The sequence below is a fragment of the Anas acuta genome, chromosome 19, assembly GCF_963932015.1.
Source record: "Anas acuta chromosome 19, bAnaAcu1.1, whole genome shotgun sequence".
NCBI lineage: Eukaryota > Metazoa > Chordata > Aves > Anseriformes > Anatidae > Anas > Anas acuta.
In genome coordinates, this window is record NC_088997.1 from 6,262,605 (window position 1) to 6,288,587 (window position 25,983).

The 25,983-nt window shown below is 55.2% G+C and overlaps 4 protein-coding genes across 4 annotated transcripts; 1 reads left to right on the forward strand and 3 right to left on the reverse strand.

The window, feature by feature from the left end:
* The first annotated feature begins 10,813 nt into the window (after positions 1–10,813).
* LOC137842267 (C-C motif chemokine 3-like) lies at positions 10,814–11,845 on the forward strand. The gene is made up of 3 exons (XM_068656071.1): positions 10,814–10,974; positions 11,254–11,362; positions 11,499–11,845. The coding sequence occupies exons 1-3, from the start codon at positions 10,902–10,904 to the stop codon at positions 11,587–11,589; spliced, it is 273 nt and encodes a 90-aa protein (XP_068512172.1). The 5' UTR covers positions 10,814–10,901; the 3' UTR covers positions 11,590–11,845.
* Positions 11,846–12,101: 256 nt separating this feature from the next.
* On the reverse strand, positions 12,102–14,441 carry LOC137842399 (PHD finger protein 7-like). The gene is made up of 9 exons (XM_068656375.1): positions 14,297–14,441; positions 14,080–14,171; positions 13,891–13,992; positions 13,464–13,588; positions 13,229–13,391; positions 13,039–13,145; positions 12,807–12,920; positions 12,459–12,577; positions 12,102–12,304 (listed from the first exon to the last, which is right to left on the reverse strand). The coding sequence occupies exons 1-9, from the start codon at positions 14,439–14,441 to the stop codon at positions 12,102–12,104; spliced, it is 1,170 nt and encodes a 389-aa protein (XP_068512476.1).
* Positions 14,442–14,791: 350 nt separating this feature from the next.
* LOC137842221 (C-C motif chemokine 4 homolog) lies at positions 14,792–18,622 on the reverse strand. The gene is made up of 4 exons (XM_068655984.1): positions 17,751–18,622; positions 17,299–17,416; positions 15,196–16,926; positions 14,792–15,014 (listed from the first exon to the last, which is right to left on the reverse strand). Exons 1-3 carry the CDS (start codon positions 17,821–17,823, stop codon positions 16,827–16,829), a joined length of 291 nt encoding a protein of 96 aa, XP_068512085.1. The 5' UTR covers positions 17,824–18,622; the 3' UTR covers positions 14,792–15,014; positions 15,196–16,826.
* A 163-nt stretch (positions 18,623–18,785) lies between these two features.
* On the reverse strand, positions 18,786–19,931 carry LOC137842220 (C-C motif chemokine 3-like). The gene is made up of 3 exons (XM_068655983.1): positions 19,774–19,931; positions 19,513–19,627; positions 18,786–19,328 (listed from the first exon to the last, which is right to left on the reverse strand). The coding sequence occupies exons 1-3, from the start codon at positions 19,844–19,846 to the stop codon at positions 19,223–19,225; spliced, it is 294 nt and encodes a 97-aa protein (XP_068512084.1). The 5' UTR covers positions 19,847–19,931; the 3' UTR covers positions 18,786–19,222.
* Between the last annotated feature and the right edge of the window lie 6,052 nt (positions 19,932–25,983).

Genomic DNA, 25,983 nt, shown 5'->3' on the forward strand with positions numbered 1-25,983 from the left:
CGCAAATGATGAAGTTTATACCCTCATTCTGCCACGTGTGCTGAGGCTTCCTTTCACTGTTGTATCTAAGCTGCATCATTGGACATGGCAGGAGTGAAATGCTCCACATACATGATTTATTCATTTCTTTGGACTCGATTGGTGAAATCCTGTATTGTCACACTGAAAAGGAGGACATGACCATGTTGCTGCCAGATTAAAAATGAAGCCTATCTCCATGAGTTGTTCTCAGTCTGCTGGCTCACAGGTATTCTTGCTGTGCATTGCTAGTCTGCAGCACCACGTTCTTGTATACTTGTACAGGTGTTGTTTGAAAGGTGATAAAAAAAAGCAAGAAATGCTTACAGAACAACAGGTGAAATCAGAGGTACTGTGTTGCTGGGAAGGCACTCCAAAGAGAAGTGCACAAGGGCATTAATTTGCTTAAAACCTAAATAGATACTTGAGACAATTATACTTGTGTGTTGGCGCTTCTGATGCTAATCAGTCATTGCATGATTCCTCATCCTGGAGAGTGATGTATTTATCTGAGGATGCTGTCAGCATCTTTGAACATTTGAGGCTGGAGATGGTGACTATGCTGAAGGCCTGTGGACCTGCAGGCAGCCGTCAGCAGATGGTGCTGCAATGCTGCTCTGCCTCACTGTTCAGATGTGCTTTACAATAGCTCAGAAAGACCTGGCTATGGGATGTGAAAAGGATTGGCAATCTCTGCCAATTCCCACACCAGCCTGAGCTTGCTCGTATTCCCTTCCTGGAGTTTAACCTGCCATAATTCTTGACGGCAATTCAAAATGTGTAAGTGCTATAGTCTGAGAAGTGATTATTGCACAAACGGCTTAGTCCCGTGGGTATGAGCTAGCTCGCAGTATTACAGAAAAATCCTGTAATAGTCCTGACACATCATTGTCACGATCAGGCTGTGAAAATCGCCTTCTGAGAGGATTGCACCCCTGACTGCCGGAAGCATGTGGGATGCCACAGGTCCTGTACTATTTGATACTTCCATTAATGCTATGTGAAACAAGCACAGGCTTGATAAATTTGTACAACATGGAAATGTATGCTCCAAAGAGGGTGAGAGGGCCGAGAAGTCTACAGCTACATAAAGGGCTACTGTGAGGAGGAAAGAACAAAATCCTCCTCAGTTTCCATGCTGGATAAGACACAATGTTCTGGTCCCAAGCTACAACAACAACAAAAAAATAGAAGAAGAAAATACTGTAGCAGTGAGGAAGTGCTAGTAGATCACCTGGCGAGCAAGGAAATCTGTTCCTGGAGCGACGCCGTGAGTTTTAATCCTCGGTGTGGATGTGAATGACTTTCCACAGCCCTCTTTTCTGTTTCTCTGAAAAACCACTTGCTCTAACCCTGAGGGCCTCTCCCTGCCCTCATGAGAACCTTAGATGGGAAACCACATATTCTTACTCATCTGAGTGCTCCTGATCTGAGCTGTGGGATTGAGCAAATGCTGCTTAGTCCTCACTAGAGTTTACCCAATGGGCCCAGTGCCAGCGAACTGGAGTTGCATCCATTCCTTCATGCCTGATCTGCTGTGGTCCCCAGACCCAGTGCCACTTCTGTGCATCCCCTCATCCCACTGCCTGAGCCCCCTGAGGCATCTCAGCATCCTCTGAGACACCATACCCTCTACAGGAACCTGTCTTAAAGATCAGCCAGTCTGTATCCATCTAGCCGGGACCCAGCCTAGCACCGGGAGGTGGGTGCTGCAGTGAGTGTGGCTGGCTCCTGACTCATCTGCCCTTGACCTTTTCCTCCCTGTGCTGCTGTTTTAAGGAGACCAGTCATCAGAGGCATGATGAGTTCACATCCTGCCTTCACTGACTGCTGTTGCAGAATTACTCTCATGCAGGCTTCTTCCTCTTCTTCCTCCACCAGCAGCCTGTCATCCCTGCATCTCGTTTCGGCAGCTGAGGCTGTACTTCTGGCTGGCCATGTGCACTTGGAGCCAGCAGGATCTATGTTTCCAGGGTCTGAGATTTTTATTCTCTGTTGCTGGAGGCAGCTGCCAGCTTCTTGTGTCCTTCCCTGAACGTCCCTGGTGCTCATGTTTAAACCTCAGGAGTGTGTGTGTGTGTGGGGGGGGGGTATTAGGCTGGCCTCCCTAATTTGACTGCCACATGTGCTCCCAGCCTGCTCCTCTGGGTGATGAGGGGTATGCTGGGGATAAAATCCTGTCATGGGAACAGCTGTAATGAGTCCTTTGTGGCAAAAAACACAGATTTTTCTGGGGACCCAGACACCTTAAGTCTAGGCTCTTTGGCCAGTCTCACATTGTGGTGTTGTCTCATGAGGATGCTTGGTGATCTCAGACCATAAAAGCCATGAAAGAGGGGCCTTGGAGACCAAAGATCCGCTCTACAGATGCTCCTGCAAGAGCCCTGGGCACACATAAAATGAAGTAACCCTGCTCTGGCACTACCCATGCTCTCACCTCCGCATGCAGCAATCCTTCCCTCTCATCTCAGACTCATGATGTGGAAGTGAGCCTGAGCCAGCTCTTGCAGAAGACTTTTTCCCTCTCCATCTCTCCGAGGGCTGGGCAGCATGGGCAGCATGGCCGTGGGACTGGGCTGGTAGCAGCAGAGCAGCTCTCCTTCAACCAGGGGCACTCAGCACTGAAACAGAAATCTCCTTCAGGATGGGATAGCTTTCCCCATCACCATCTGCGTGTCTGGTATCCCTGACCGGGCACATGGACCAAAGCAGCACAGGAAAGCCTGCTCTGACAACTCTGCAGTGTAATTAATTTCTAATGGCACTGATTTTCACACAGCTTTATGAGTAAAAGATGGGCCCAGGTGCAAGACTGAGCTCTATGCTGCTATTTCTGGGTTTTGGCACGCCTTTGGCCTTTCCATTTTCCTGCAGCGCCATTTCAGGGGTGGGAGGGTCAGCATTATGAAGGGCTTCAGGCACACAGGGGAGCCGGGCCCTGGGGCTGCGCTGAGACGTCTAGACTGGGGCAGAGAGCAGTTTTCACACCACAGAGCACTTTGAATCAGGAGCGACACCTCTCCTGGGAGCAGAGGGCCCTAATCATGCTGTAACTATAGAGTTACACCCAGCAGGGCTCTGGCATGAGGCCTGCAGGAAGGAGCCGTCCCTGAAGGGTACTAAAGGCCTAATGCTTGCCATTACTCCAGGCTTGGTCCTAAAAGCAAAGGCGGGATGTGACAGCTTGTTATCTGCTAGGCCATAAATGTCTGTGCTCTCCCTGGGGAGCTCAGAGAAGGAAAAAGCCATCCCCTTCAGCTGCAAAGAGCCTGCCCGATGGGACAGCTTCGTGGCTGGGCCTTGGGATTGGGGGAATGCCATGGGTATTGGTGCTCACAGGGCAGAGGGATTGAAGTGAGAGATTTGGAGGGGCATTTAAGAAACCCTGACTCCAGTGTGATTCCGTCCTGCTTCTTGGGGTTGGGAGGAACAAGGGGAAAAGGTTACAAGCTGATCCCTGAGACAGCATTGTGTCAGTAAATTCAAAAGGGAGATTCCAGAGGAAAAAGAAAAAGAAAAAAAAAAAAAAAAGAGGAACTCAATAGAAAAAGCCTAATTTAAAAAAAGTGTTGTACGAATCCTTTGACTCAGCAGAGAGGCAGTCCAGGAAGCTTGAGGGGCTCTCAAGAGATGATCGGAACCAGGTATGCAGAGGACAAGAGAGGAATAGAAACCTCTGGTCTCTGAGGAAATCTGGTGTGCTCAGGTCCTGCTGTGATGGTGACCATGATCCTGGGGACTGTAGCAGCAAGGACAGCGAGTTGGGCAAGGTAAACACAGGGAAAATGAAGAGTAAAAGGCTGCGGCTGCGAAACCAAAGTTAGTCCTGGGCAGCAGAAGCAGCAAGCAGCCAGCGCAGGAGATGGGAGTGTTTGCACTGCCTCAGTGCTGCTGCTTCAGGGCAGAGAAAAATGAGATGTTAGAGATGGGAGCGTCCAAAAAGGATACTTGAGAGGAAATTTATACGAAGAGCTATTTTTCAGTGGTTCTAGAATGAGTGGTTGAGCTGAGCAGGCCAGAGGAGTTTCAGAGTGAAGTAGTTAATCGTATATCAAAACCCCACAACCACCGAAACCACCTCCAGTCCTGGAGGGGAACAAGTGAATCTAGCGATCGTCCTGGCAATAGCAGAGCAGGCAGCTGCCTCCCGTGTGGGCCGACTGCCTTTATACATCCTCGTGGAACATCTGATTCCAAGGCAGCATTGCAATTAGCGACACCTTTTAAAAGAGGGCTCCAAAATGCTGCTGTGAACAGGCCCTAAAGACACAGCTGCCCAAATTCAGAAGGAAAACCGTACCCCTAGTCTGGCAGGTGTTGGTTGGATGGCAGGACTGAAGTCTCTCTGAATGCTGGTGATTTTTATCTGTCCTGCCTGACTTGGAAACCTCCATGAGAAACGCACTGCTTCCAGGTGGGAATCTCATTTCCCACCTGTTTGTATTCACAGCCAGCTTCCAGCCCTGTATCCTCATACCAGCAATGTCCGCTTGCTAAAATAGCTCTTTTCCACCCTGGTGCTGGCCTCTGTGATGTATCCCCACAGATCAGTCATAGCCCTTTGTTTCCCTAACCCCCGCCCTGTGTTCTTGGCGTTTGACTCCTCTCTTGTTGTATAATACCAGGGGTTGGTCACAGCCTTGTGATTTGTGGCATGGGTCTTTCCCTGCCCCAGACACATCCAGCGGACGGCCTCCTGTGCTGGGATGGCTTTTCTTGCAATCCCTGATCCCCAGCAGCATGCTTGCCCAGCCTGCAGCACTGAATCAAACCCTTCTCCATTACTCCAGTCCTCAAGGTCATTATAATCTTTCTCTGTGATATCCTGGCCTCTTCTGGATTGATGATAGCATCTCATTCTGCCTCATCAGCAAATTTCCTTTGCGTTCTCCTGCTTTTTGTGCCAAGATCATTAATGCAAATGTTAAGCAGAATCATTTTTTTGAGGCAGAAACTCAAGGAACTGCACTGGTAGCCCCCCCTCAGTCTAACACTTCCCCTTCCAGCTGAAACTACGACCGTGCCCCTTTCAGGCGGCTCCTCACCCGCTTCACATTACATATGCCAGTCACATCTTCCCCTCCTTAGCTAATAATTTACTGTGTGGCACCATTTCAAATGTCTCGCTGAAGCCCAGACAAGTGAGATCTACTGCATTTCCTTCGTCGCAAATATCTGTGAACTTATAAAAGGAAGCTATGAGGTTAGTGTTGGTCTGCGTCAGGACCAATACTGCGTGATGTACTGTCGATGTGTTGTACCTTGCGCAGTGCCTGAGGAGCTGCAGGAGAGGGGTTCAATGGAAGGCAAATGTGTGCAAAATACAAGATTATTCACATTAATCAGGGCTGGAGAAGACAAGGGTTTAACCGAGTTAGTTGACTGAGCAATATGCTAGCTGGTCACTGTTTTCAAATGCACTCAGGAGTCATTTGAAATACTGATTTCTGTATCTGTGGTCAAAAGAACTACAGCTACTTGGGGAAGAAGATGGCCTGTTTTTTTTTTTTTTTTTTTTTTTTTTAGTTTATGGCCAGATTTTAAAGATATTTGCATCCTGAGTATCTGGCCCATGTGACTTGGATGTCTTTGTTCTATTCCTCTTCCATGACGTTCAGGTCCCCTAAATGCCATTGTCTTCAGAAAGTGAGACTTCACATCTTAATTTCTAGAGTTCATCTAAGGTGCTGCGAGTCCAAGGATTAAGCAAGATATTGAAGTGTATGAAGGATGGGACAGAAACTAATTCTCCAAAAGCCTTATGTTGTTGTAGAAAGCAGCAGGATGATCTCCACGTGCCAAATTCAGCTCTGATCATTTTGACTCAGAGAAGGAGAGAGCCAACACAGAAGACGACGAGCCAGGTGATGAAAGCATTTAGTGGCTTGGAGATAGAAGATTGAAAAGAATGGGGCAAACAGATGAAGGGAGCTTAAAAAGAAGCATTGAACATTGATTATTTACCCTTTCATGCAGGAGAAGAAAGGGATGTGGTTAAAACCATTTAAAGTGAGAAAAGGTATACTAGGAAGAAATATTTTGACACAAGGCATAATAAACATGAAACTGGCAGAAGGTCTCATAAAGGGCAAACATTGGAGAACAAAGACGGAAGCAAGTGCATGGCTATGAGATAACCCCAGCTATGGAAGTTTAGATAATTTTTTATTTTTAGCCTGTTTTAATAGAAATGGGGCTTATGCAATCTGCCGTCTGGGTGCAGGAGGTAACAATACTTGGCGTCTGCAAACTCAAAACTGAAATCGCTTTTTGCAGTCAGACAACTTTTTTTTTTTTTTTTTTTTTTTTTAAAGTCCCAAAGAAGCATTCATGTGGGCAGGCGCAGATATCTGCAGAGGCAGTGTCTGAGCCCTGTTGGCTCATCTCAGTTGTGCAGAAGAGCTTTAGGTTTGTACCCATGGCAGACCAGAGTCCACCAGGCCCTTGCAAAGCCAAAGCTGGCCCTGATGAGAACCAGCCCCAGGGCTTTCCTCTGCCTGAGTGCAGAGGTGGAGGCAGGACTCCAGGTGCAAGCTGTGAGCTGCAGGACACAAAAAGCAGGCTGTGGGGCTGGGGAGGGGGTAAGCACTGTGTGAGGGCACAGGGGGAAGCTGTGGGTGCTGCCTGGAGGCAGTGGGGCAGAGAAAAGCTTCACACTGTTGCAAGAAGGTGCTTGTGGGCTGGCGAGTGAGCTTTTGGACTGTGTTTTGCTGTGCCCAAACCCTGCTATTTACAGAGGGATGTATTTATACTTAGTGAAGTAAAGTTCTTTCTTATGTAAATGCTTGCTCCTTGCATGTAAAATTTATTTATTTTTAAAGTGTATTTATTTTGCCTAAGGCACAAGGGATACCTGAGTCTCCCAAGTCTTATTTTGGAGTCAATATGGGGAAAGGGGTGCAAGAAACTGAGGCTGCAGCCCCCTTGGGGTGAGGTCTGTTCCCTGGGGTGGTCTCCAGGCCTCCTGGCTGGAGAGCTGAGGGTAAGCCCTGGGGTTTGGTGGGGCTGTGCTGGGTGGGTGGTGTGACACCCACCTGCCTGCAGGGTGATGTTACCCTCCTTTTGGTGGGCCATGCTCATCCCCTTGTGTTTTTTCTCTAATGCATGCACACGGCTGTGCTGCAGCTTCCTGCCTGGGGAGAGGTTTTTTGCTCCTTTTGTTTTCTCTCTCTTCTAGCTATTGTAGAAATCACTCAAATGGTGGGAGAACAGACATAACTTTGATCTAGGACAGTAGAAAAATCCTTGTTGTGGGTCTTTGTGCAGGCTGTGCCCTGGGATCCCCTGAGAGCGAAGGAGCATTCAGGGCTTTGCATCAAAAAGTTATCAGTGGGGATTGGTTTGGGAATTTAGCTTTGCTGAACTACCCCCATGAAACCATAAATGCAAGAGTCAGCGATACCTCGCTGCAGAGAGAGACTGTTTGGCTGATCTGTATTTTCCTTGTGCTTTCCAGCCACGGGACCTCTTTGCATAATTTTTATCAATGACAAGTGTCGCTTCCCAGACGGATGTTGCATAATGCCACGCGGTATTCTCTTTGCACTTGCATGGTATTGTGGTGTTGGCAGTTCCTTCCACATTTTTCTGCCTGTGGTTTCCTTGCCTTACAGATTTCCCTCTGTCTCATGCTGGAACACGGTGGAGGCGGAGGGGCTGCTCTTCTCCACTTGTTGCTATGGTTCTGGCAGCCTTTCCTGAAAGAGGTGCAAAGGGCATCCCTCTGCCCTGCCTTGTGGTTGGAAATGCAGCCTGCTTCTGCCAGCTAGCAGGCATTTGTCCTCTGGGGAAGCTATGCAGAGCTGGGGAGGGCTTCCTAAAGCTGGCTGTGGGCTAAGGTCCTTGTCTCCTCTTCCAGTAGAGAGCTTGGGGACCAGAAGTCATGCGATCCTCTTTAAAATGGCCAAGACCATTGCTCATCCTCTATTTCAGTTTAAACGAATCCCGTGACACTGTCCACCTTCCCTGTCTAACCAGGGCACCTTCTTGCTGCTCTCTTCTCTTCTTACCACTTTCTGAAATGTGTGGCCCTAAGAGGCCAGTTGTGGCCACCCCAGTGCTGAGTGAATTTGGAGATGAGCTCTGGCTGTGCCCTGTCCCTGCTGTGCTGAGGAAGCAGCCAGGGGCAGCTCTCTGCATGTCCCCATGCCTCCTCTTATCCCTCCACCTCGCCAGCTGCCTGCCCTCTGTAATGACAGTCCCTCTGCTTTAGCTGCATTCACAGCCCCTGGGGAGATGTTTTTAGACACTAATTCCCTCATTTTCTTAGGAGACACATGCAGGGCTGTGCTGGAAACATCTGATAATGGAAGGCTAGTGTTATGTTGGATCATCACTGGCTTTCTGCTACCTCTCCTGCTCCATGTGAGTTTGTTAATTGCCAGTGGTTCAGGAGGGGAGGTGCTGGAGCCTATTGGTTTAACAACACCTGCCTTCTCTACCTCTTCCTTACCCATTTGTTCTTTTTTCTATTCTCAACTGCATGCCTAACCTCTGCCACTGAAATCTAATTGTGTTGAGTACCTGGCCACAACCTCTTCTTTTGTTAACATGAAGACGAGCCAAAAAGACACTGCAATTTTGGCTATGTGCTCACCTTCCTAACAAATATATATATATATATATATATTTTTCCTTTTTGTTCTTCAAATTGTTGTTCATAAAGCTGGGTCTTCTGGGCTGCTGTGTTCCTTGCAGGAATTCTGAAAGCTTCACTGACAAGAAGGCAAATTGTTTTCTTTCCTCACCCGGGCTTTTGAATTTCTCCTCTGTCTTTCCAAGATTAGAAAGTGGTCTGATTACAGATGACTTCTACCGCAGGAGAATTAAAACCAGAAGTAATTTCTTCACTCTCCCCTTAAATCAGTTCCTTATATTCAATTCCTTAAACATGCTTGAACACAAACTATCTATTTTCGCTGAGCTGCAATTTTGTGCAATTCATTGAAATATCCTCAATTCCAGTTAGAATAGGAACTACTACATCACTGTCCAGTAAGAAGTTCCATCCGGCCCTTGTCTAAATGGAGAACTGAAAGCCCGACCAATCATTTCTGCAGTAAGGAGGAAACATTTTCACCATTTCCATCAAAAATATTCTTTGCTATTGTGATATCTCTCTGTTTCTAACAGATGACTGGCTTTAGCAGTAACCATACAAAAGCCTATGCACAGAGATGATTGTGCTTCTACTTTTTGTTGTGCTTGTCTTGGTTTCTCTGGATTTCTGTGCTGTGGGATGCTCCTTTACCACCATCCTTACTGTTGCTACTCCTGCTTGTCCCTTGCCAAGCAGTAAGCGTCAGGCTTCTGGTGTGGTGAAAAGCCAGGCCTATGTGGGGCTTGCATGCAATGTGGTGATCTTTGGCGTGTAACATGGTGATATTACTAAAAGAAACAATTGTGGTCTCTTCTCCTCATCTGACACCTCCAGTTCAACCAGTGCTGGCCCTGAGGGATGTGCCTTTTGGGCAGGGAAAGGCTCTGTGGGGAGTGAGGCGCAGGAGGTGAAGGCTGAGGGTTGTGTGGCGGCCTGTTGGGGAACGCATGGGGCACTGTGGGCACGGCTGGAAAAAAAGAGGAGGGCAGGAAAAAAAAGGAGGAAATTGCAAGTTTTGCAGATCCTTCTGGGTGTCCAGCCACTGAGGCATTGGGAATTACTCTTGGAGATTGCAGATGTTGCCACTTTTCAGTCATGTTGCAATGGCCTTGAGGTTTCATCTGCGAGGCTGTGATGAGCTGGCATCAACGGGTGCAGGCAGAGCTTCTCCCTCCAGCTCCTGCTCTGTGTCTCCTCCCTGAGGCCCGTGTATTTGCTTTTTTTGGGGGCTAGACTGGTACAGGGAGCCTAACTGGGATAAAATTGTCCATTTTGTGAAAAAGCAGGCAAACAGGAACTGCAGCACCTTGGTCTCAACAGGCTGCAGACCACAGCCCAAGCTGAAACCCATGGGTGCAGAAGTGCATGTCCCCTGTTTGTCCCAGGCACAGGGAGGGTGACAGGCCAGGCTGCGGCCTGAGAACGCTACTGTGGTCCTGGAGCAGCGTGACAGAGCCTGGGCCCTCCATGTCTCTGCAAGCTTCCAGCATGAGAATGCAGTTTGTGACAGGAAAAGGGACAAATGTGAGACTCCCCGTGACTTCCAGATCAACCCAACCTCATCTCTATGTTATCTTTCCTTTCCAACCTCGTCTCTATGTTATCTTTCCTTTCCTAGATGTCTGACAAAGAGCCTCTGTTATCAGAGGTGAATGTACGTGCGATGCGCCATTTTGGAGCTAGCTCTGTAGCCCCGCTGTGACTTGTGGAGCAGGCTGAAAAGTGCTGCTTGTGGCAAAACTGTGGATAAGTTTGGATTTTTGACCTGGCAGTAGTGGTGGTAGCTGAATTTATGTGTGACATGGCACCTGGGCTGGATTCAGTGACCTTCAGCAGAGCAGCTCTGCTGCCCCTGGGCACAGTGGTGATGCTGGGGCTGTGGCAAAGAAAATCCCAGCCTGGAGTATGCTGGCTGCTTGCCTAGGATTCCCATCAGAGCTCCAGATGTGGAGCCCCATGTCCCAGCCTGGCTCTCATCATGGGGCTTTGGGCTTCAGTTCGTCCCCAACGAGCACCAAAACGCAATCCGAAAGCAGTGGTCCTGTGGCTGGCGCTTCCCCTTTTGCAGCTTCCTCGCCTTCTCCAGCTCAGCAAAAATCGGGTATCCTTACATAATTTCCTTGGTATGATGCACTCATCTTTTTTCCTTGAAACCGTGTACCCGCCCAGTCGCCAGAGGATAAAAGACGGCAGTGGCAGCAGGGACCAAGCATCCCGCAGAGGAGAGCCCTGTAGCCACTCCAGCTTCAGCCCTGCTTGCCATCTGCTTGGTCCCTGCAGCACCATGAAGGTCTTCGCAGCTGTCCTGGCCGCTCTCCTCCTCCTGGCCCTCTGCTCCCCAGCTGTGGCCCATCTTGGTAAGTCTGGGTGTCACTGTGACCCCCTGGGAGCCCCATCCCCATAAGGCAGCTTCTGGGGCAGACGGAGAGCCCCGTTCCCCTTCCCATGGATGGGACCCTCGTGGTGGGGTGCGGGTGGTTGCTGCCAGTGCTGGGGCTCAGCCTGAGGGATGGCATCTCCAGGGGTCTGTCCTTGGGGGATGCAACACAAGGGGGGGACGGGTGATGGCAAGTCCTTGGGTGGAGCACTGGCTGTAGTGTGGGGTCTCAATGAACTCTGTTTCTCTGCCCCCACAGATGGCGTCCCCACCACCTGCTGCTTCAGCTACCAGCAGCGCCCCGTCCCACGTAACCTCATCGCCTCCGCCTACATCACCAGCAGCAACTGCAGCCAGCCTGGGGTGATGTGAGTACCCTTCATTCCTGGGGTTTGGGGTGCAATGGCCAGGGCAGAGCACACATGCGGGGTGCTGCTGGCAGGACCCAGCTCCGGCCCCCTGCGGCCCCCTCCCAGCATCCTAACGCTGGTTTTCTCCCTGCAGCCTGGTCACCAAGAAGGGGAGGGAGATATGTGCGGACCCCGAGGCCGCCTGGGTGAAGGCACACCTGAAGCACTTTGAGAAGAAAAACTGACCCTTCCCTGCTGCTGCTGCCCCCCGGTGGGCTTAGTCCCCCGCACCAACATGCAACGGAGTACTTGAACTGCATCTTTCTTCAACGGAAAATTTATTCTATTTAACTTATTTAAGTTAAATTAATTGAATTTAAATGTATATTTTTTTTTTGCTATAAAAAGGGAAAATACAAAAATAATTTAAAATGTGTCACCATGCCTTTCAAGAATGAGCCTGTATTTCTGATGTCTAATTAAAGTGTTTAGATTATAAAACCCCTTTGTTTGTCTCTGAACTCCCTTCCATGGCGCTTCGCCCTCCCCTGGTTGGGCTCAGCTCCTGCAGAGCAACCCCTGACCTCAGCACATCCCCACTGGGTGCTGTTGGAACTTTGTCTTGGGGTCCTGACACCAGCTCCTCGATGGGAAACAGCCCCAGCAGTACAGACAGGAGGGTCGGGGCCACTGCGGCTGCTCTGCCCTGCGGTGCTCAGGCACATCAGCAAACCCACCTGTGATGTTTCACCTTTTATTAGGGACATCCTCTGGGGTTGTCGGTCAGTGGCTGGGAGGTGGCCGAGGGGCTTTCTGTGGGCTGGGAGGGCAGCTGGCTGCCGGGGTGACCTCGCAGCATCCCAGCCTCGTGTTCCAGACCTGAACTCCCAGGAGCCGGGGTGCTGCATGTGGGTCCCTGCGCCGGGGCTGTGGGGTCTGGGTTGGCTGCTCCAGGTGACACTGAGGGGGCTGCAAGAGGCAGGGAGATGAGCACAAGCTCCATCCATCACACCCTTGTGCCCATCTCCTGGTCCCATGGCTGGGATTTCTCTCCAGCGCAGGTGACCATGGTGGCCACGTGTCTATGGGGATGTCCCTCAGCTGCAGCTCTCACCGGTGCATGTGTCGGCGCAGTCGCTGCACTCCCAGGAGCTGATGTCCTCCCCGATGTCAGAGCAGAGCTGATGGGTCCCGCAGGAGCCACAGGAGCTGCAGAGCAGCAACCTCCAGGGTCTGGGGGACCGATGGCACCAATGTCCCATGGTCACCAAGGGTCCCAGGGCTGTGGGGTGCCAGCCCTGGTGGCGTCCGTCCCGCTCCCACCCCAGCAGATGGGGCTGAGCTGCCAGCATGCACCGTGTGCCGTGCTGAGCTCAGCACCCTGGGGAACCTCCATCCCAGCCTGAAGGAGGAGACAAAAGCGTTATCTCCTCGCTGCGGGGACGGGGCCTCCGCCACTCACCCCGTGTCCTCTGACTGCTCCCGTCCCACCGGGCACAGGCACTGGCTGGCGTCGCAGGATCTATGCCGCTGGTAATGCTCCTCAAAAGCCCCGTCCTCCTCCCAGGCAGCGTCCCTGCGGGAGACGGGGACAGCTCAGTCCCGGGAGGATGAGGGGGACCCTGGGGAGGCAGGAGGGGACTGGCTTGGGGCTCATTGTGGAGCCGGACAGAGGCAGGGAGAGGGATGCTGACCTGTCGGGGATTTTGATGCCCAGGCGAAACATCTCCTCCTGGAAGGTCTGCACGTCCTGGCACAGCGGGCAGCGGAAATGGTGCAGGGCCGAGCTCAGCGCCTGGCTCTGGGGCAGGGGTGGCATCAGCGGGGTGGTCCCATGTACCCCTCCCACAGGTTTGGGTGATGCCGGGGGGCGATGCCACCCACCTGGATGCAGCGGCGGTGGAACCAGGCGCTGGTGCAGGCGGGACAGACCAGGGTGTTGTAGCAGGGCCGCCTCACCACCGCCTCCAGGCAGATGACACACGGGCTGTGGCCCTGCTGCGGTGCTCGCAGCCGCTGTGCCGGCCGGTGCTGCCAGCAAAAGGACCTGGGGGACAGGGCTGGCAGCTCAGCTCCCTGCTCCGTCCCTCCTCCAGCCCCAGAGGGTGCCCGCACTCACTTGAACTCCCCGAAAAACTGGGAGACGCAGCCCCGCTCGATGCCGCAGGGGAAGTGGAAGTTTCGGGGACATCTCCGGACCTGGCAGGTGACCGAGGCGCCCTGCTGCCAGCAGATGCAGCACGTCTGGGGACAGCAGGAGGGTGGCTGCCATCAGCACGGGGCTCCCGGGGTGCTCAGGGAGCCCGTGCCCTGCAGAGCCCGGTGACATTTTGGTGGGCCACCTGGCTGGGGACACCGCACCACTGATAAAACCTTAACCCCATAACCCGTAACCCCTTTGAGCATCCTCAAAATGCTCAGGTTTTGAGGGAAAGAGACTTTTTTTGGACAAACAAGGCTGTGGTGAGCTGTTTGCAGCCGGCTGCTGGAGCATCCCAACCCAGGGGCACGGGGACCGAGGTGGGGACACGTGTCCCCCGCCTCACCTTCTGTGCCACCCGCTGCAGCTCCTGGTGGATGTCGGGGAAGAGGAAGCCGAAGAAACCCTCTCCGTCATCCCCTTGCTGGCTCAGCCCGCTGGCGTGGTACTGCAAGAGGGAGCCGGGGGTGTGTGTGGGGTGGGCAACTGCTGGCACGGGGTCGGGGGCCGGGGGCTGAACCCCCTGGGGGCTCACCAGGCAGTTCTCGTGGATGCAGAGCCCATCCTGCTGGCACGTCTCCCCAAACACCTCGGGGTCGTCATCTGCCCGCTGGCACAGCCTGCACACTGCCATGGGGAGGGTGGCATCGTCACCCCCAGCACCGTGCTGGGGGGGCCCACGGGGGTGACAGCAGCATATGGGGGAGGGCTGGGGGAGAGGCAAACCCCCTACGGGGATGCTCTGCACTCACCTTCCTCCTCGGGGACATGCCGCTTCTTTTTTGGGGGGGACGGCACCTGAGGGGACCCTGCCAGCACCCTGAGCTGGGCTGTGGGACTGAGGGGGCTGACTGGGGGGGGTTGTGGCACCCTGTGGCGCCGGGGTCTCAGCTCCATCACCGCATGGGGCCGAGGGGAGGTTGGTGGGGTCAGGAACCGTCCCCTTCCTTGTCCCCACAGTTTTGGGGACAAGAAGGGGAGCCGAGCTGGTGGCAGCGCCCTGCACTGGGGGGCGGGGGGGTGATGGGTGTGTGACACGGCCCCGCACATTGTGATGGAGCACTGAGGAACCCCAGGGGAGGTGACGTGGTGGTGATGTCAGGATGAGCACAGCCATGACACGGGGGGCTGAGTGTGCTGGGGGGGCCCTGAAGGACAGGGACCCCATGTCGGGATGCCAGCATCACCCCACAGGGCCCGGCTCCCACCCTGGGGGTATAGCAGGGAGATGAGAGCCAAACAAAGGGTTTTGCAGGCCAAGCACTTTATTTAGGCATCAGAGCCCCCGACTCTTGACAAGCATTTTGATGTCTTCTCCGTCATCTTTGTAATTTGACTTTGTTAGCAGTGATTGGGGCAGCAGCAGCAGCAGGGAAGGGTCAGTTTTTCTTCTCAAAGTGCTTCAGGTGTGCCTTCACCCAGGTGGCCTGGGGGTCCGCGCATATCTCCCTCCCCTTTGTGGTGACCAGGCTGCAGGGAGAAAACCAGCGTTAGGATGCTGGGAGGGGGCAGCAGGGGGCTGGAGCTGGGTCCTGCCAGCAGCACCCCACATGTCCCCAGCCACGTTCCCATCCCCTGTCCCCCTCCCAGCAATGCACAGGGCTCTGCCCTGGCCATTGCACCCCAAACCCCAGGAATGGAGGGTACTCACACCACCCCAGGATGGCTGCAGCTGCTGCTGGTGAAGTAGTAAGAGGTGATGAAGCTAAGTGGGACGCGGCGCTGCGGGAATGCGAAGCAGCATTTGATGGGGGCATTGTCTGTGGGGACAGAGAAACAGAACTCAGTGAGACCCCACACTACAGCCAGTGCTCCACCCAAGGACTTACCATCACCCGTCCCCCCCTTGTGTTGCATCCCCCAAGGACAGACCCCTGGAGATGCCATCCCTCAGGCTGAGCCCCAGCACTGGTGGCAACCACCCGCACCCCACCACGAGGGTCCCATCCATGGGAAGGGGGATGGGGCTCTCCGTCTGCCCCAGAAGCTGCCTTATGGGGATGGGGCACCCAGCCCCAGGGGGTCACAGTGACACCCCAACTTACCAAGTTGGGCCACAGCTGGGGAGCAGAGGGCCAGGAAGAGGAGAGCGGCCAGGACAGCTGCGAAGACCTTCATGGTGCTGAGCGGATGGCAAGAGGGGCTGGAGGTGGCTGCGGGGCTCTCCTCGGCACAATGCTCAGTCCCCGTTTCTGCCTTTTATCCTATGGCCACTGGGCAAGCGCAGAAAAGGATGCATACATTGTTCCTAGGAAATTATGTCAGGACACCCGATTTTTGCTGAGAAAGTCTGATTTTTGGAGAAGAAATGCTGATTTTTGGAGAAAGCGAGGAAGCTGCAAAAGGGGAAGCGCCAGCCACAGGAGCACTGCTTTCGGATTCCATTTTGGTGTTCGCTGGGGACGAACTGGGGCCCAAAGCCCTGTGGTGAGAGCCAGGCTGGGACATGGGGCTCCACGAATGGAGCCCTGATGGGATCTGATGGATTAAGGCTGCTCCATCCTCCCTGTGCTCAACCAGCTCTAAAGCATCCGTGGTTTCCATCACTTGGAGCGTAAGGACTTTGGTGACGGAGTGCCCAGCACCCCACGGTCCCATTTCCTTTGTCCTGGCAGCAGGATGCTAACCGCCTGACGTCCCTGTTGCTGCCTTGGGGTGGCGGAGGGGCTCTGGTGGGAAGGGAAGGATTGTCCCCGCCTGGTGCTGGCGACTGCCAGGCTCCAGAAGGAGCGGGGCCACCCCGGGGTGCCCATCTGCAAGGGCCCAGCTGGGGCTAAGGGACGGTGCCAAGCCCCCAGGCTTTGTCCTTCTGCAGCCACCAGCGTTTAACTCCCAGCTCCCTCCTGGGGAAAGCAACAACCTCCCCCCCCAAGTCCTCAAAATCCAACTTTTCTCCTCTGTCTGCCTAAATTCACATCCCACAGGGCATCCTCAGCGTCCTTAAACCCACAATGGGGTAGGGACAGCTCAATGTGGGGGGCTACGGGGCCAGCCTTCACCCCCTTGGTTTCACTGCCCCTCCAACACCTTCTGGGCAGTTCCTGGTCCCCGTGGGGATGTCAACCCCCCCCCAAACCCCTCTTTCCTCCAGCAGGATTTAAGTCTCACTCCAGTTCAGGACAGGGCTCTTTATTAAGGCCACCAAGGGCTGTACACGGGTGTGGAGAGGAAGAGAGGGGGGACGAAGGCAGCAGGAGCTGGGGCCAGCCCCAGGGGTTAACGAGGCACCACGGGCAGGTAGCGGCGAGGCACAAATAAATAGGGTGCGTGGTGGTGGTGGCTTCACGCCACGGCATTGCTCAGCTTCTGTCTGTTCAGGTACTCCTGGAACCAGGGCTCTTCGGGGTCCACGCAGACCTTCCTCCCCTTCAGCAGCTCCACTCTGGGGGCAGAGGGGTGGTGTTAGATGGGGTGACCCCCCCTTTGACCCCATCACCCCTCTCCCCCCCAAAATGCTGACTTTGGGCATCTTAAATTTCTTGTAAACCCTGGGTTCCTTCCCATTTTTATCAGTGAAACAGGGGGTTGGGGTTGCAGGGACATTCGGAAGAAACAGGGAAGGGGGGTGCGCATCTCACACAGCACCCAGGGCGGGGTGTGACTCATTTTGGGGTGTCCCTGATGGCAGGTGAAACCTCAGGGAGGGTGGGCGAGCGAGGGCGAGGAGCGTGGTGGGGAGGAAGGCTGGGGGAGGAAGATTGAAGATTGGGGGAGGAAGATTGGGGGAGGAAGGCCATGGGACCGGGGCACTCACCTCACGCCTCTGCGGGAGCAGTTTGGGAGCGTCTCCTCGTAGCTCCGGATGAGCGAGGCAGGGATTTTCTTCTGGAAGAACATATCCTTGTAGCAGCATTTGGAGCGGGGGCTGCGGACTGAGAGCAGACAGGGCTTGGTGCTGTCCCCAGGGGTGTCACTGCTCCCCAGGCACCTTCCTGCTCCCCCTGCTCCGAGGGTCCCCGGAGTGTCCCCATCTCCGTGGCTTTGCCCCAGTGATGGACCCCCCTGGTTCTGCCCATCAGGAAAGCCCCAGAAACGAGCCCCTACCCCTGGGGCATGCCCAGACCCCTCGGCACCTCCTGAAGCTGTGCCTGAGCCTATTTTGGCTCCATTTAACAGGAATGGGACACCTCCAGCACCCCAACTCCCCAACAGGAGCATCGCCAAAGCTGCGCCCCCGACCCCAAACAGCTCCATGTCGGTACTTACAGGATAAACCCCAGCTTTCAGTCCAGACAGCAGCGAGCAGCAGGGCGACCAGGGTCAGGGAGAAGAGCTTCATATCCAACCTGGCTTTATCAGCTCCAGCGACCCGTAGCTCTTGCTTGTTTCGGGGCTACATTGAGCTACCTGCCTCTCTTGCCTGCGCCTCGGCGTTATAAAGCCCCCGGGCAGCATTTCCATGACACCCCCGGACTCTCCCCAGTGGAAGAAGTGCTCGTCGGCGTTCATAAAGGGCAAGTGGTGAATGGAAATTCCTCCCTCTGGCCGGTGCTGCTCCAGCCCCTGCTCACACCCAACCTACGGCCCAGGAGGACGGTTGGAAATTCTGGTAAGGAGCCACAGCTCTGCACCGCTGGTGATGCACTGGGGACAGCGATCTATTTTGGGTTCGGCTGCTGCCACTGTGACAAACCACACAGGATGATGCTTGTGCTCAGCGAAGCCCCAGGAGAGCTTCTTTTCAAAAACCATCCTGGCTGTGGTGCTGCTCTTGCTGTTCTTCACGGGGGCGTGTGGCTCCCACCAGCCCACTCGAGACCCTGTGGCTGCGTGTTGGCTGCCCACGGCGGGGGCTGTGCCACCCATGGTGTCACCCGTGGTGGTGGCCGTGCCCATCACATCTCCTCGTGACAGCCCTGGAGTGGGGGCTGGCACCAGGGCCAGATCCTGCACCCCTGAGGGGCAGCTCTGGTTGAATTTTGGCCGGGGTCTCCATGGGGACAGCTGGTGGATGAGCACAAGAAGCCCCCTCCTTGCAGGTTGGCACCGACCCGGAGCTGTGCCCACCTCTCACCCCTTTTACTGATGGCTTCCCCAAAGCCCACATGGACACTTCTTGACCCCGTGCACCCCCTGAATCCCTCTTCCCCCTTCTCCCACCCCCAGGACACATCAGGAATGGCCAGGACTTCATCTCTTCCCAGCGCTTTAGCGAGTCCAACGCTCACAGATGTTCTTTTGCACCCAGAGAAAGCCAAGAGGCGGACCTTGCCTGCTCCCCAGACACTTCACAGCCAGATGTTTGTGTGTACAAAGTTCCCTTTAATTCCATCACCGCGCCTTACAAAAAAACAAGGGTGAAGCTATTCCCTCTTAACCCCTATGCTGCAGGAAGCCTGGTGAGCGCCGTGACACCGACACGCCGGTGCTGCCACCCGCAAAGCAGTTGTCCCCTGCCTGAGACCCCGTCCTGCCTTGGTCCCAGGGTGGGGGACAGCGAGAGATACAGGAGGTACGGAGCTGCCTGCGTGCAGAGCTCCAGGGTTTGGGCGTCCCAGTGGGATGCTGGATCCGGGGATGGAAAAAAAACAAAGAGGTGAGTGCTGGTCAGCCTGGAGCTGGGCATGGGGCCACGATGGGAAGGACAGCCTCGATGTGCCACGTTGCCCCTCGTGTCCCCATGGCCACCTCTGCCATGGGGTGACCCTGGGGGGCCCCGCGGGGTTCCCAAGGCCACGCTAGCTGGGTATGGAGAAGGAGCTGACTGGGAAGCTCTGCTGGTACCTCTTCACCCAGGCCCTGCCCGCCTGGGCGCAGATCTCCTTGCCGCTCTTCACCTTGAAGCTGGGCAGAGAGAAGCAAAAGGCTTAGAGGGGACGCACTACGGGGCTGTAGGGCTCAGTTTTGGGGGAGCTCGGAGATGCCTCATGCCCCATCCCACCCCTGGGCAGCACAGGAGCAGGTCTGGACACTGAAAAGAAAGAAGCAGCAACGCCTCGATGCCGCCCGAGGGGCAGGGGGTACTCACATCACCGCCTGGTGCGGGCACTCAGGGCTGGTGGCGTAGCAGGAGACGACGTTGTCCCTCTTGATTCGTCTCGTCTGGAAGTTGAAGCAGCACTTGTCGGGCACGGCCGGGGCTCCTGGGGGGGACAGTGAGAGCTCAGCTCAGCCTGGAGGCCCCCAGCTCCAGTTTGCATGAAGCAAACCCACCCCCATGCACCCCCTCCCTCTTTTCTGGGGTCCCTGTGCTGTCCCCGTCCCCAGTCCCCTGGGTGGCTGTGCTCACTCTGGGCCAGGTTCTCGTAGCAAAGCGTGATGAGGAGGAGGAGGACGCAGAAGGCCCCGGCTGCCTTGGCCATCCTGGGCTGCAGGAGGGCTGCGGGCTGCTCCGTGCTCCCTCCTGCTTGGGACGGGGCTGCTTTTATGGGGCTGCTTCCAGTGGGACCAGCAGTTGCGTAGACAGGGGGAGGACCTGGTTCCTGGCCGTGTCCCAAAGCACAGAGGGTGGGCGATTCCCTTCCTCTCCCAAGGAGGAAAAACTTCTCACAGAACCCAATGGGGTTGGGATTTTCCAAACTCCTGCCTCTGGCATTGGGACTAATGGGTGGGTTGCTCCCCGAGTTTGGCTCCACACCCCAATTCCCAGGCGGGTTGCAGGGCACATAGGGCAGGACGGCGTCTAGGAGCCCAGCAGGGTGCTGGCAGCCAGACCCGCTCCCCGTGGACACCACATCTGGGAGCAGCAGCCCCGTGTCCATGGGAGTAGAGCAGATGTCTGTGTCCCATCGCCGTGCCTCCCAGCATGGGGGCCGATGGCCAACCCCGGTGCCAGAATCCCAGAAAGCCATAGGGAAACAGCCTCTGTCCAGCTGCAGAAGGAATATACGTGGCTCCTGCTGTTGTTTTTTTTTTTGGGAGAGGGGACGGGCTGTGACATTCTTGGCTGTGACAAGCTGGGAAACAGCAGAGGCCAGACTGGGACCTCCCCGGGGGGTTTTGCCCGCCCCAGCTGTCTGAACCCCCCCTCCCAGCTTAGACAAATCCCAGAGCTCCTCTTCCAGCTGCTGACAGCTGGTGGGCTGCAACCCACCTCCGCACATCCCTGTGGCTTGGGACACCTGCAAGGGGCTGAAAGCTTTGGGGGGGGGGGTCCAGGCTGCCCCCATCCCCAGGGGAACCGGGCCCCTCCACGGCAGAACCACACCACCCCCCTGCCTCCCTCCGCTGGCTCTTCTCCAGAGCTGTTTCCCAAAGGACCAGCCTCGAGTTTTTGGCTCCCAGGCTCCCTTGATGGGGCACACGCATTTGGGGTGCGGCGAGGGGGCTGTGAGGCGCCCCAGTGTGCAAATAAGGGGGAGTTTCAAGTCTCCGTGCCTGCCAGCAGCCCCTTCCCATCACCAGTTTAATTTCCTCCAGCTTGAGCTGACTCGCTGGGAGTGAAGGAAAAGGGACACCTGGCTCCACTTTCCCTTCCCAGCTCCGTCCTTTCCCCTCTCTTAGCCCCATGCCCTGAGGTCTCCTGGCCCTGCTGCCCTACAAGGATGGGCTGAAACCCTGCTGAGCCTGGCTTCTTCCCCGGTGAGAGCACAGCGTGGCTCTGAAATGACGACCTGCTCTCGGCAGCGTGGCTCGTGCTGGATGTGGCCACGGGAAGTCCGGGCTGGATCCTCACAAGCACCAGCTGCTTCCACACAGGGAATGTTCAGCCCCCAAATTACGGTGATTTCCCGGCAATGAGAACAAGAAACAGAAATGCAAGGAAAACAATGAAGTTTTGTTGTAATGGGAAAAAACCCTTCTCAGGACTCCCATGCATCGGGCTGGGGAAGTCCGAGGATGATGCTCCCAGCACCTGAGGCCGCCTCCGCCCCGAGCCCCGAGAGCTGGCAGCGGGGTGGGTGATTTTAGAGCCAGGTGAATTTTCAGCCCCCATTGGGCTCTGAGGATGGGAACACCCCACGCACTAGGTGACTCCATGCAATTAATCCCCAGGAATGTCACCATTTCTCATCTGTCTCTGTTTTATCCGGCCTTCCCGGTGCCTCCGGGGTCGCTTGGCCTCGGGATGGAGGCAGACCTCCAGCCTCCGCCACATGTAGGAGGGATGTGGGCACCACGGAGCGGGTCCAGCATCCTCTCCTTCCCTCCTGAGCGGGGCTTTTGTCCCTCTCCTTCACTGGGAGATCCTATGGGACGCAGAGGAAGGTGGATTTGGGGACTGGCAGAGGGGTTTGGGTGCTCTGATGGTGCCGAGCTCCCGCTGCTATCCCTCTGCCGGATCACAGGACGATGCCTCAGCCCCACGCTGAGCAGAATTCGTCCTTTAGAGATGTAGAGCAGCGACAGCTGCCTTTTCAGCTGTGTTTGCACGGGTGTTATTGATGCCATGGCGCGCTCCTCGTCCCAGCTGATGGATAAACCCGGGGGACGAAGATCTAAGCGCAGCGCCTGCAGGACGGGACGGCTGCTGCTGCTGGGGCAGCCAAAATAATGAGTGTAATCAAAGCAGCTTCACCTGGTCAGGGCTGCTTTCTGTAAAGCTGGAAGGATTTGTTTGGTTTACTCCTCTCCCTTTTACCTCTCTTGCCGTGGTTGGAACAGATCAGCGTTTCCATTACCTTGCCGGGGCTGATGGCGAGATAAGCACTTTAATGCACACCCCACTCGTGAGATTTCTTTTCTAAAGGCTGACATGGTCCCTGCTGTCCCTGGCCAGCCTCGGGACTTCCCCAGCCACTGGGGGAGATGGTTTCTGCTGAGCTTGGCAGGAGACCCATCCACCTTCCCCCGGTGGCTTTTAGTCACCCCTCACCAAAACCTACACCCCTGCGGAGAGCGCGGCTAGAAACCTGGAGAGGTGCCATCCTCTCCCCCAAAAAGTGGTGGAGGGTTTTTTGGTCTGAGGCTGGAAAACCCCATGGAGGCTCACTCCAAAACCCGGAGCTGGGCACCAGGAGCTGCCCCTGCTCATCCCCTGCTCCCAAATGCTGCTGGGAGGTGGAAGTGTAAAGAAATGGGACGGAGCAGATGGCTTCATCCTTGCTGGGGGGAGAATTCATTCACTGAGTCATGGCCAAGTCCTGACTTCACAAGCATCCCTCAGGGGCGAAAGCACCTCCCAGCTGAGGAAACTGAAAACTGAGCAAAGCCAAGGGAGCTGGGATGAATTCCTGTAAATCCATGGTATTCTGAGCACACGTCTTCATTTTGGGATCAACGGCTGGTGTCTGGACGAGGACATTCCCCCTTCCCAGGGCTGGACTGGGGGTGTGGGTCCTCCTCATCCCACAGTGGGGAAAACAGCCACAAAGGGAAAGGTTTTCCACTTAAAGCAGCAGCTGGATGGCTTCGGGGGCTGCAGTGAGTTGCAGGCTTGGGGACCCCAAAGATGTTCCCAAAGCCCCTAAAATAAAGGCAAAAACCTTTTGTCTAGGATGATGGATTCTCTCTGGACAGCCTGGGGAAGGGGCTTTGCTGCTTCCCCCCTTGGGATGCTCTTCCCCCAGAGCTCTCCTCCCCGAACTGTCCCTGGCTGAAGCCCCCGCTCGCCCCGGGCACCCCCACGGGTGTGTGACTCATTTCCGTGTCCTTTGGTCCCCAACATCCTGACTGTCACCGAGCAGCCCTGGCTGAAAAGCTGATTTCACACCAAACTCCTCTGCTGGAGATAACGATCAGGGCTGGGCTGCCTGAGCTGGGTGTTAGCTTCCCCCTCCCTAACCTTGGCCTTTCAAAAACCAAGAGCTGAAAACTCAGAGAAAACCCAAGGCACTCCCTGCCTCTGCCTGCACCCTGACTTCTGAGCCTGCAGGCTGCACACGCATCATTTCCCAGCAACCCGAAAGGCAAGAAGCAGCATTCGCTGGTGGGAAAAAAATAATAACAGAGAAACCCCAAAAGATAAAGTAAGGTGCTCATGAAATACTCTGCACTGGGAGCTGGGGTAAAAAAAAAAAAAGTCAACAGCCTGGGGACTTGTTGGGATCTCCGTGTGCCTCCAGTATTGCTTCTGGGTGAACACTGCTGGTGCCGTTTAAAGACCTCGATGTTTTTTTTTTTGCTTTGTGTGGGTTTTCTCCAGGCACAAGAGCCCAGGCTGGGCAGCGCTGGAGGGATGCAGGGAGGTGGTGGTGGGGAGCAGAGAACGGCATCGACAGGGGGCTCGGCTGGGTCGTGTCCTCGGTGTCCTCCCGTGTCCCCCAGGAGCTTTCCCATAAATGCTTCTGCAAGTATTTTGGGGGAAGGTCATGGGAAAAACCTTCCACCCCTCTGCTCCTTTGGCTAAGCACGTCGTGCATTGAAAAATCAAAGCCAAGGGTTGGTGTGCTGATTTTCTGAATTATTTTCCAGTTTGCTGCTGCCCGTGCAAGGCCGGGGAGAAGCGTGCCTTGCCTTGCTCTCGGGCTGGAAATCTCCCCGAGCCTTGGTTGCTGTTTTCCCTCGGTCTGGCAGAAGATGTCAGTGCTGCCCAAGGAACAGCTCGCTCCGTGCCCACTCCTCCTGCCCAACACCTGCCTCGGGCCCTGCTGGGGACCCTTTGTTTTTTTTTGGGGGGGATGGAGTATGTGGGATGCTCCAGCCGGCCCCACAACCTCATGGCCCTGTCCTCTGGGGACCCCAAGGGGTTCCCAGCCCCATGGGAACCATCTGGGAGTTTCTTGGGATGGAGGAAGGGATCCATCCCTGCATCCCCTTGGGTCCCACCAGCACCGGATCAGCCCTGCTGGGGATGCTCAGCACGGGGGAAAGCTGCTCCGTCCTGGGGAAAGAGATATGGAAGAGGGTGCAGGGGGAAAAAGAAGCCGGGAATCTGAAATGAATGCACACGTGGAAAGGGGGAGAAAATGCTCAAAAGAGTGTTGACAAGTCTGGAGGCTTCTGGGACCTCGGGTGACCAGAAAAATAACACATCAAAGACCCCGCGTATGCCTGAAGACAGATAAAAACTCGGAGCCAAAATGTTCCATGAATATTTAACTGCCATCAATATTTAATTAGGAGATAGGGAGAGAGATTAGGAGCAGGGATACCCACCCCCTGCGTGCGCGCCCAGCGCTGCCGGGCTCGGGGCAGAAGTTGGGGTGCAGACACCCCGAGGGAAGGGGAGAAAAACCCCAAAGGGAGAGAAGAGGCTCAGGCACAGCCCTTCCCGCAGCCTGGCTGGGACACAGCGGGGTGAAGGATGCTGCCAGGGGACACAACTGAACAGCCCCAGAGCTCATGGGAAAGGGTGAAGGCTGGGGAGAGCATCCCCCATCGCTGTCATCCCCTCTGCCTGCCTGGGGGGGAAAAGGGAGGGTGCACTGGGGTCTCCATCCTGCCCTGGTGCCAGTGACAAGCTGTGGTGGGGCAATGACCCCCCTCCCTGCCCCTCTTTTCCTTCGTGGGACATTAAACCAGGGCCACAGCAGTCCCCAGAACAGGGTCAGGGAAGGGGGTACTTATAGGGTGCGTCTCTGCTGCACCCCACAGGCTTCACTTGGGGCTGCAGAGAGAGCTGGGGTCCCAGCACTGCTCAGCCCTGGGCTTTGGGGACCCCCTCAGTGCTCTGGGCTTGGTTCCCTCTTGGGGACCTCCTCAGCCCCTTCCTCACCCACGTGCAAACCATGAGGGGGTCCAGACCCAACACCTTTGGGGATGAGGTTTTGGGGCTGGAAACAGACCAGGGACACACCTCACTGCCCCACCCCTTCCTTCTGTCCCGCTGCTGGTCCCCATGCGCCATCCTGCTGGGTGCAAGTTGCACCCCTAGAGCTTTAACCTGGGCTTTGTGTCCGTCGTGGCCCTTCAGCACCTCTTCAATATCACCAAACGAGGGGCTACTCCCCCTTTTCTGGACGCCACCACCTGAACAAACCCACCCACGGGGCACGACGAAGGCTCCTGCTCCTTGCTCCCCATCCTTTCCCCGCCGACCCCGCAGCGAGCGACCAGCACCATGCACCCACCCCACCGCACGCCCTGCCGCCACCCGCCGCGGCACCCCGGGGAGGACGGATGGATGCCGAAGCGCTGGGCTATAAAATTGCTTCTCGTGCCTCCCATCAGCCGGGGGAAGCTGCCAGGAGCTCTCCTCGCCTCCTCGGGACCTGCCGGGCCGGCGATGCAGCGGTGACGGCTGCTGCTCCCCCGTATCTGGGCCATTCACCACTCGAGACTTTTAGCGCCCCGAGCAACGGCATGTACTGCTGATGAGTTCTTTCTGCTCCAGTAATTACAGTGAGGAATTTGTCGGAACGAGCTTTCTAAAACCTTCTTGTCTTGTTCCGATTTTACCTGGAGTGTAAAAAGTCATTAGTATGGTAAAACGGAGGCTGTGCTCAGCCAGCAAGCCGCCCAGATAACGCGGTTTACATCCACTACGCTCTCAATATGCAAAATAATAATAATAATAATAATATATAGGGAAAAAAAAATAAAATAGCTGGCTTTATATTTTACCCAGATGGAGTTTTCCACGATTGAAATTAGCAGGATGGGAAGGAAAGAGGAGAAG

Bases quoted from the DNA above. Each gene is read 5' to 3' on its own strand.
- LOC137842221 (XM_068655984.1), bottom strand. From the start codon at position 17,823: ATGAAGCTCTTCTCCCTGACCCTGGTCGCCCTGCTGCTCGCTGCTGTC. The intron at 17,417-17,750 runs GTAAGTACCGAC...GTCTGCTCTCAG, and splicing joins TGAAAGCTGGGGTTTATCCT to TCCGCAGCCCCCGCTCCAAA. The intron at 16,927-17,298 runs GTGAGTGCCCCG...CTCTGCCCCCAG, and splicing joins TGCTCCCGCAGAGGCGTGAG to AGTGGAGCTGCTGAAGGGGA.
- LOC137842267 (XM_068656071.1), top strand. From the start codon at position 10,902: ATGAAGGTCTTCGCAGCTGTCCTGGCCGCTCTCCTCCTCCTGGCCCTC. The intron at 10,975-11,253 runs GTAAGTCTGGGT...CTGCCCCCACAG, and splicing joins CCCAGCTGTGGCCCATCTTG to ATGGCGTCCCCACCACCTGC. The intron at 11,363-11,498 runs GTGAGTACCCTT...TTCTCCCTGCAG, and splicing joins TGCAGCCAGCCTGGGGTGAT to CCTGGTCACCAAGAAGGGGA.
- LOC137842220 (XM_068655983.1), bottom strand. From the start codon at position 19,846: ATGGCCAAGGCAGCCGGGGCCTTCTGCGTCCTCCTCCTCCTCATCACG. The intron at 19,628-19,773 runs GTGAGCACAGCC...TGTCCCCCCCAG, and splicing joins CTACGAGAACCTGGCCCAGA to GAGCCCCGGCCGTGCCCGAC. The intron at 19,329-19,512 runs GTGAGTACCCCC...CTCTCTGCCCAG, and splicing joins TGCCCGCACCAGGCGGTGAT to CTTCAAGGTGAAGAGCGGCA.
- LOC137842399 (XM_068656375.1), bottom strand. From the start codon at position 14,441: ATGGAGCTGAGACCCCGGCGCCACAGGGTGCCACAACCCCCCCCAGTC. The intron at 13,993-14,079 runs GTGAGCCCCCAG...TCCCTCTTGCAG, and splicing joins GCATCCACGAGAACTGCCTG to TACCACGCCAGCGGGCTGAG. The intron at 12,578-12,806 runs GTGAGTGGCGGA...TCGGTCCCCCAG, and splicing joins GAGCAGTCAGAGGACACGGG to ACCCTGGAGGTTGCTGCTCT.